Here is a 10,505-nt window from a genome sequence, read left to right as displayed (position 1 = left end):
ATTGAATTGAGTTAACCAAATGCTTGAAATTTGAGAAAATGAAATGAGTGATGGATTTTGCGGTACTCATTTGCAGATCATGGTTAGGACCAGAGGATTAGGTCGTGCCTTAGGTCAGGTCACTCCCAGAGGTGTGGGCAGAGGAGATCATGATGATTCCGATGATGCTCCACAACGTCGACGACCTACTGCATCTGCACGGAGGCAGTGAGTCGCTGTGACTGCGGATCACGTCGATGACCCAGTCATCCCTGACCCAGATGTTCAGGATGACCAGATGGAGGCACCAGCTGCTGTGGAGGACATTCCTGCAGACGCAGGCGCAGAGGCGGCTGAGGATCAGCCTCAGGGATTTCCGGGTGGTCCGAGCGACCCATCTGTGCCGACAGCGTATGCGGATCACGTTGCTTGCAGCGTATGCACGGGATAGGTATTTATACTATTTATTTTTAGTTACTTGTAAATTATACTATTAGTTTTCCTTTAAATGATATTTTTAACAAATTTTGCGTTCCTTTTATACTTCAATTCAGGAGCGTCCTGAATTGAAGTTATCCTCGCATGGGAGGAAGGTCCATAGTTTAGGCAGGCCTGTCCCTGCCATTGAGGGACTTATCGCTGGTACAGGACTAAGTCCTCTGATCGCGTGTTCGGTAGACATCGGCGATCAGGGACTTTTGTCCGCGTTTGTGGAGCGGTGGCATCGGGAGATGTCTAATTTCCATCTCCCGGTGGGTGAGCTCACCATCACATTGGACGACGTCTCCTCTCTTCTCCATCTTCCTGTTATAGGCGACTTTCACGCATTTGAGCCCTTGCACGTGGATGATGTGGTTCAGATGCTTGTGGACTTGTTGATGGTGTCTCCAGAATCTGCTAGGGCTGAGACAGTCCAGTGTCGCAGACCGTACGTATGCCTGCAATGGGTACGTGAAGTATATCAGCACCGATGCCAGGCAGGTCATTGGACAGCTGCGGCTCGTGCATATCTTCTTCACCTGCTGGGTTGCACTCTATTTGCTAACAAGAGTGCAACCAATGTCCATGTTGTCTACTTGGAGGCCCTTCGTGACCTCAGTATGACAGAGAGGTACGCTTGGGGAGTGGCTGCTTTGGTTCATATGTACGACCAACTAAACGATGCATCCATGAGCCACAGTCGACAGCTTGACGGTTACATCACACTGTTGCAGGTAACAAATATGTTTTTCATTCATTCAAGCTAAACAATGTTCAACTTTAAATTTTGTTACACTTTCATTATTAATGTTTATAATTTGAATGTTACATCTGTAGTGCTGGATTTACGAGCACTTTCCCTCAGTTGCGGAGTCCACCGTTGATCAGGACTACGACGAGGCTTCTCCGCGTGCGTGCAGGTGGATTGCGACAAAGAAGACCTTGAAGAGCATTCGCACGCCGTCATATAGGGAGCGCCTGGACCGACTCCGGATTCCGGATGTCAGTTGGATCCCGTATGGGGAGCATCAGGAGGTTCGGGACTTCCATGTCAGATCATGCTACTCCGGTCTCTTGCGCTGGGGGCCTGTTGCTGTGTATTACCGACCGGAGAGGGTCGTGCGGCAGTTTAGTTACACGCAGACCATTCTTGCTCCTCCTCTCGATTCATGGGTCTCGTATGATGATATACACGACAGGTGGATGCACTACGAGGATCATATCGTACCTGCAGGTGAGGTGTGCGTGGTGCCAAGGGCGTGTTCCAGTGACTACATCGACTGGTTCTTCCGCATCTCCCATCCTTTCATGACACTAGGCCACGCAGTAGATCCTCTGCCTCATGGTCATGCCCCGCAGCCCCGAGTCATCCCTCAGGCCCCGTAGACGGATATCCCTCGCGTGCTAGAGCCAGGAGCATCGTCGACATCTACGGAGGAGCCCAGACATGCAGTGGTAAGTAATACTAATAATTTACGTCATTTACCTTAATATTTGCATAATAATTTGTGTAATTAATTTGTTTTGTATGTAACAGGAAGTTTGTGATGACATTGCTGAGCGGTTGGAGCGTCATCTGAGTCTAGGAGTGGTCACGCCTGGCTCATCGACACATGAGGTGATCGAAGAATGGCTCAGATTGGCCAGGAGTGTCACACAGGACCATCTAGTATACGTTAGGTGTAGACGCAGGCAGCGCACTGATCAGGCTTAGTTTATGTACATATTTTACATTGATATTCTTTGTATATACAAATATTATACATGAACTCATTTCATGAGTATTGTTGGTTTTATTTATTTTCATTACTAATGTTAGTTTTATTTATTTTCATTGATTGTGTATTCCATTTGTGTCTATATACACGCGTGTTATAACTTTAAATATAATTGAAATAAAGAAGTTGAAAAGGGTGTAAAAAAAATAATTAACCAAAAAATGGACATCATTCGTTATCTAAGATCGTATATAACGTACTAATATTTTTAAATTCTCTTATAATTACAATTATTCCACTTATACTAATGATCATGTAAAAAAATGTATTATAAAGTAGTTAGTATTTTAATTTTTTATATAATACTAATTATTTTTTTATATTCTTTATAATATTAATAATGATATGATTAATTCTTTATAATATTATCTTTTATGTATTTATTGATTTTTATTAATATGTATAAAATAACCTTAAACAATAATTATAATGGGACTGAGTAAGTATTTTAATATCATCTTCTAAACAAATTTATTCTAAAAAAATATATTAAAAAATTAATTATTTATAATAAATCAATATTTATGAATATATTATATTTAATAAAATAAAAATAGATTTAATTATATTATAAATAAATATGTTGTATTTAAAAGTATATTATAATTTTTTTTCCTCTTACGGATCAAGTTGATCCGTAAGAGACTTCCGGATCAAGTTGATCCGGAAGACACTTACGGATCAACTTACGAATCAAGCTGATCCGGAAGTGGAAAACTAAGCAAGGACGATTTTGACATTTTTCAAGAATGCTGGGTGCACCAGCAATAATGCTGGGTGCACCTAGCAACACTCCACTAGAATTCTCCTTACATAATTATTCCTACACGTACATGGCATACAAGCATCAAGCATCCTAGCGCACTTTTACTATGTGACCCCCCTTACAAAAGTTCTCAAGTTTTTCTGCCCCACCATTTCTTAATCCACAAGCCATCAATCCGGATTGTTTAATACGGAAGGGATTTCATAAATTATTATTAGGGATTGCCTAATCCAGAAGAGATTTTTAATATATTCCAGATTAGGTAGTCTAGAATATAAATTTTTATCCTGGATTTCCTATTACGGAATCGAAGTTATGCATACATAATTCTGGAATTGACAATCCAGAAAATAACATGTTTTTTGGATTATTCATTTCAAAATTATGCATGCATAAGTCTAGAATGGAAAATCCAAAATTGCTCAATTTGTTTTTCTTTTCCAAATTCTAGAACCTAGAAAGATAACTAGATCCGGAAACAAAAAAAAAAAAAAAGAAATAAAGAAGCAAAGGTTATCTTTGTTCATCTGTGTTTTTAAGAGGCGCAGGAAGCAAAATGTGAAGTGCAGGAAGCAATTGCCTTGAATTGTATGTATTCCGGTCCAAAGTGAATCGTGGATTTGGAACTTGAAATGGGCTGGAAAAAAATAAACAAATTATACAATACTCCATATAATTTTATGATTTCTTTTCTTGTTCTTGCTTTAGTTATTATATAGAGCAAATTATAGTAATACTTCTGAGATTTTGAGTAATTATCTAAGTATTTTTTTACTATAGCCTCTGGTCTCCCCTAAGCATGCATATGCGTCCTCTAGCATGCATACTAGTCGTAGTAGTCATGTATAATGAAACGTAGGGCCTTTGAAAATAATAAGTTTCCACTTTTCTTCTTTATTATGTTGTTCTTGATCCTTTCCCTTTCACTTATATTCATTGTCACGAGAAAGGTTAGTAACACTTTTTCAAAAATATTGTTTATAATACAATTTATATTATTACTTGAAATGGATTGATATTTATGAAATCATGCAAGTAGGAAGTGAGTCAAATAATTTTATTACTCTTAATAAATTTCAATTAATGATAAAAATTATATAAGTAATAATTATATTCTACTACTTTATAAAAAAAAGTATTAAATAAAAAAATAAATGTATTTAATGTCTTAAAAGTATAAAATGCATTCAATAGTACTTAAGATAAAAGAAAAGAAGTATAGGATATTTTTTTTTTTGGATTCATTAAAAGAAGTATATGATGATTAGTAGGAGGATATAATTATAAGAAACTTTATTGGTGATATTTTTCGTAATGCTAAAAGAGAAAATGTAGACAAGAAAAGATGTAAAGGGTGCCAACGCTATTGACTTGTTAAAGGTTATGTCCTAGACGTGGAGAAATGAATCTTTGACCGCATCTTTTAAATTTCTTGAAACGTATAGAGTGAGATCGAGTCTCATTAATGGGGAAACTTTTGTGTCAAGAAAATTGGCTTTTCAGAAAATGATGAACTAGAAAAAAAGCTAAATGGGCACCAAACACCAATTGCACATTACAATGATATATTCCCTCATAAAATTTAAATGCTTAAAGAAAAGTTGGAATTATACGTGGGGGGAATGTGGACTATAAAGGAGCTTTATTTTGTTTGGAGCCAAGGAAGGCAACAAATTACTGGTCATGCATGAATAATCAATCAGTTAGGTATATATAAATGCAAGACTAAGGCACAATTCCCTTCAAGTGAAAATGAATATATCAGTCAAATATGGAAAGAATGAGACAAGATAGGAAAATGCATTTTACCTTGTTTTGTTTTTCTTATCGTCGACAAAGTTGCCATTGTTAGTGCATTTACCTTTTCATGCATGGGTTCAATAGGTAATTAGTGCTATACCACTATCAACATCTCATGACGATCGGGGATGGTTTATATATAGCTTCACTGCTTTAGTGCCTGTGCCATATATCTCCATAATATTTTTAGTTAGGTTTAATATTTTGAAACTAGAGTAATGTAATATATTAATGTAATTTTGAGAAATTTTCCTAGTGAAATATGCTAGTGAATTTCTATCACCGCTAATAATAAAGATCTCATTCTTTATTCTTACATATATTTTCAGATCTAAAAGTGATTTTATATTATATTTATGAAATAATTGAAATATCCACTTATTTTCTCTTTTTATATCTTATTTTCCTTTTTGTTAGGTCATTTCACGGCTACCCACTTCTTCCCAGTGGCCTCTATTATTGTTTCACATTATATTTTCTAGCTTAGACCACAACACTTATAAACTTACTTTTAGTTTTTTTTTAAGAAAATTAAATTCAAAATATATTTAAGGCGATAAATATTTTTTTTTAAGTTGAAACCTAGAAAAAATAGTAATTACTTATAAATTGTAAAGGCCTAAAGGGTATCTTTTTAAAAAAATAATTATATTTTCAAAGTTCCATGAAACACAACCTAAAACTCCTTTCACCTATAGCTAGCTTGCTATAACAACTATATCATTCTAAAAATGTATATATTCTTTTAAAATATATGTTTAAAATATATAAAATATTAAATTTTACATTAAATATTGATTGTTGTGTGATTTCTAATATGATTCAAAAATAAATAATGAAAATACATTCACAAGGTAAACTACATATATTATTTCTAAAAGGATCAAGATTACAAATGTTAATTATTAGTTTTACATGCCACCTAAAATATTTATCAATTTATAAATAAAAATTGGCATTAAGTTTATTTTTACGAAATTTGTTATGTCCTAAAATTTACTAATTAAATTAAAATAAATTATCTTTCATGACAATAATAGCGAATAACTATTGAAGGAGAAAGTTTGTTTTCCAAAGGGTTACATAACAATCATAATTAGACCTGTGGACTCAAGATTAAAAACACAATGAAAACTGAAAAATAGTGATAAGAAAAACAAAGACAAAATGAATAAAAGAAACAAAGAGAATAGTACTAGAAAAACAAAGATAGAAAAAGAGAATATTTATTTATGTATCTCAATATTCAAGTTATCAATCATTTATATAATGTTTGTCAATTTGTCACACAAAGGATACTAAATAGCCTTTAATTATCAAATTTGATATAATCCAATCGATATAAAGAGGATTAATAAGTCATTTAATTGCAAATACAATTCTACATACCTTTTAAAATAACAATAAATGATTTAAAATCAAAACACTATTAAAAATAAAGATCACTCAAATATTTTATCTAAAAAGAGTAAAATATTATTATCTCTGTAATAAAAAATATAAAAAAATAAAATATTTTTTCAAAAATAGAAAAAATAAATTAACAACACTAAATATCTTGAATCACTGGCTGACACAAGTTCTATGCAATGAATATTTAATGGATCTCCAAGAGTTTTAGCAACAAAATTTAAAAATTAGTTACCTTACTCAATGATATGGTTATATGGCAGAATTTTGGTGTTCAAAATTATTATATTAGATTAGATGAGCAAATATTTAGTATTGATTTCTCAAATATCATTTCTCTTTTCAAATAGAAATTAAATCCATAAAATGTATTTGTATTAGTTTTTAATTTCTGAATTGTGGGTTGGGTGAACTTGCCTTGTAACCTCTTCGTGCCATAGTGACAACAAAAATAGTGAGATAGCCATTGGTGAGTCCCAAGAAGGAGGTGACAACAACATTGCATTGAATAAATGCTATGAAATTAATTTCAATATATACATAAGAAAATACAATTAGGGTAGTGCAAACCTACCTATTTGAAGCTATTCTTCTTTTCTTTCCTTACAAAGAAGTTGAACGACAAAAGCAGTCCAAGATTATATAAAAAAATGGCCTAACTTAATGACAAAATTCAAGATTAGATAATCTCAATTATTAGGAGACATGACATTCTAGAGTCTAGAAAAGATGAAAAACAAATGCATCAGTGCATGTGCACTCAGAATGCTTTTATCTAATAAGCACACTACCCTGTCAATCATAGCATAATCAGATATCACCAACTGAAACTGAGCAAGAATCAGGTTTAAATTAAATGCTTAAAAAATATAAAGCAAAGAATTAAGATGGGTAGAATTTAAATAATGTAGGAAAAAATGGTGGACAACTAAATTGAATTAAAGCTAGCAGCAAACAATAAGCATGAGAGAAGGTTAAAACCTCAAACAAAGCCTCAGCCAGCATGATCATTCTTGAAATACTTGCTTGAGTGCTAGATTCCTCAGCCATTGGGGAAGACTCACATGTTTAAGAGTAAATTAAATTAATTTCAATATATAAATTAATACAATAAGGGTACCAACAACATTGCTTGAATAGATGCTATGAAATTAATTTCAATATATACATAAGAAAATACAATTAGGGTACTGCAAACCTACCTATTTGAAGCTTTTCTTCTTTTCTTTCCCTACAAAGAAGTTGAACGACAAAAGTAGTCCAAGATTATATAAAAAAAAATGGCCTAACTTAATGAAAAAATTCAAAATTAGATAATCTCAATTATCAGGAGACATGACTTTCTAGAGTCTAGAAAAGATGAAAAACAAATGAATCTGAGCATGTGCACTCAGAATGCTTTTATCCAATAAAATGAAGAAAAAATATTTTAAATTATGACATGACAAATTATTGGACTAAGCTATGGCATAAAATATGCAGGCTATTGGAAGGAGATGATTGTCCATTTCCAAACTGTGGAAGAGGGAATAACCAAGGACATGGAAACATGTAAAATGGATTTTGAGTACGATTATCATTTATAAGGTTATTTTGCTTGTGATGTGATTCAGACTAAGAAGAACATGAAACATTAGCATTAGGTGGAATGGCGATGGAATTAAATGATGTATTTTGTAGATGAACTAGATTAGAAGACTGAAGGATGGAAGGCCAAAATATTTGTGAAACTAGAAAATGGTTATAAAGGAACCATGGACCATTACCGGATGAAGGTTTTATCTCAACCACAAATGGCACATGCTCAACAGGAGTTTTCTCCACTTCAGTGTTTATTGACCTGGCTATCTGCAAATGGAAGATAATGTTGATTTACCTGTATTGATATACTTTCTTTGCAAACAAAAGTTATATTATGCTTATAGATTTCTAACACAACAAAACATCTTACCTATGTCTTCAAGTTCTTATTTGTAGTCTCCAAAGACTCATACTCTTTCAAAGCCAATTCTTTCTCCTTTTTGTCAGAAATGCCACAAAATGAGATATCGTGAATGATCAGGTAAACATCAAACATGATTAAATAAATTGAGAAATTATAAATATCTTAAATAGATGTTTCATACAAATAAGTGCAACAAAATAAAGAGGAAGTGGAAAAGGAAAATGTTAATAAGATATCAAATAAGAGATAGTACCATACCCTCTTTAGGTTTTCATTCTCTGCCACCAAAGTGGCAGCTTTTCTAGTTAACTCCTCACACAGAGCCTGAAACATTTTTATATATACAGACATAAAAAGGGGCTAAAAAATTCAATGAGAGATCAATCAACCAGAACAAATAGACAGCTCAAAAAGAATCAAAGTTTTTTTTTCATAATAGTTCTTTTTAAATATTAGGTTTATTTTAAATTTATCATTCACATAAGTAATATGGGATTGAAATCTACAATAACCTTTACTTATAATTGATAATTTAACTATAGATTCAAGAGCCTTTTGGTCGAGCTAAAAATATATTGCTATACAAAATAATATAGAAATGGAACTCCTAATCTGAAAGTTTTGCTTCAAAGATCTTGCCAATAAGGCTCGATGTGGAATCGGGTTTCTTCGGAGGGGATTTTAGGTCACCGCCATTGTCGTCGTCGTCGTCAAGTCCGAGGGAGTTTGCGATTGTCTTCGGGGCAGCACTGCCATGATGTCAATGACAACACACTGTTGATGCGGCACAGCAGAAGATCTCAGCTTCAAGGTTGTCCCCTTGCTTAGGGTTCAGAACGCATACGCTATGTTCAAATGGTAAAGAGAACCACGATATATTTTTTGTCAAAACCAAATTAAAAAGCATATATTATACGTATAATTTTTTTTTCTAAACTAACAAAGATGGTTTTCTAATGACACCCGTCTTAGAATGAAGTCTTCAAATTACGAAAATGCCATCGTGCCCTACCTACAAAGACGAGTGTCATTGACCGTTGTAGTTATATTGGCATTAATTACAAAAATGCCACTGACACACATTCTAAGACGGTTCTAGGGAACCGCCTTAGAAAGTGCATTGTAAAAAAATGATTTTTTAGTAGTGTGAAGTTCCACCACAGTGGTGAGATCGCACTAAAGCCAACAACAACACTAAAAATGAAAACATTGACATCAGCACCAATACCAACAACACCACCATAATTGCCCTTCTTTCTAAACAAGAAGTACTCAATATATCCTTAGTTTTTAGCATGTTCTCAGATCAAATAAGGCATCGGCTAATGTGAGAAAGCTTGATAGGTTTCCCACATTGGGAAAGTTATAAACATCCATTAGACTTATTAGGAAATCTAAGGGTTGGCATTTTTTATGGCAATCAGCTATTTAAGTTAAAGGAGTTGTTATTTTAATAACACCCAAACTCCTGCCCCTAATCCAAACCTGCCTCTCATCCCCCTTTCATCCCCTAAGATCATGTCATCCACAATCCAACACTTGAACCCACAACTAAATATTCCAAACAACCATGCAATACACAACAAGCCCAAACCAAACACCAAACATTACCCATATCCAATACACTAACCATACACAACTAATCCCTACCATCTCAAACATTATTGCTCCATCCTCTCCAACATGCCCTCAAACAGAAATTAGCTTTCACTCCAACCTTTTTTAATGGCAAGCCCTAGAATTATCGAGGCCTGCGCAACTTGAGTGTAATTCTAATCCTCGGTGACGTAATTCAAACCCCCCACCTTGATGTGATTTTTCTTTGTGAAACATTAGTCAACACCTATTGTATTGAGGAAATAAAAAATCTTATTGGCTTTAACTCTTGCCCTGTGGTTGATGTTAACGACAAAAGCGAAGGCCTAAGTCTCTTCTGGAAACACCCTTTTTAGCGTCATCTTCTTAACTTCTCCCCAAATTTTGTTACTGTGGAGGTTCATAAAAATAGCTTTCGCTTTCCCTCCTAGTGCCTCTCAGGATTCTATGGTTATCCTGAGAGGGACAAAAGAAGGGATTCTTGGGACCTCATTATAAATCTCTATAACTCCTCCCCCTGCCCAGGTGCACTTTAGGGATATCAATGATCTCATTTCTATAGATCAAAAAATTGGCTTCTAAGACCACCCAAACTGGCTCATGAAAGGTTTCAGAGATGCTATAACTGATGATGGCCTCCATGATCTACCATGGAAGGCTACGGTTTCACATGGTCAAAAAGCAAAGGGAAACATAATGCCATAGAAGAAAAGCTTGACAGAGCAATGGCAAGCTTTGATTGGCTTAATAT

General features: G+C 34.1%; 1 protein-coding gene across 1 annotated transcript; it reads left to right on the top strand.

The window, feature by feature from the left end:
• Positions 1-277: 277 nt before the first annotated feature.
• Positions 278-2,173, top strand: LOC102665897 (protein MAIN-LIKE 1-like). Its single transcript, XM_041009618.1, has 4 exons — positions 278-415; positions 534-1,193; positions 1,297-1,785; positions 1,997-2,173. The coding sequence occupies exons 1-4, from the start codon at positions 278-280 to the stop codon at positions 2,171-2,173; spliced, it is 1,464 nt and encodes a 487-aa protein (XP_040865552.1).
• Positions 2,174-10,505: the final 8,332 nt, after the last annotated feature.

This window comes from Glycine max, chromosome 15, assembly GCF_000004515.6.
Source record: "Glycine max cultivar Williams 82 chromosome 15, Glycine_max_v4.0, whole genome shotgun sequence".
Taxonomy (NCBI): domain Eukaryota; kingdom Viridiplantae; phylum Streptophyta; class Magnoliopsida; order Fabales; family Fabaceae; genus Glycine; species Glycine max.
Note: the sequence above shows the minus strand (reverse complement) of the source record. Positions and strands in the feature narration are given on the sequence as shown.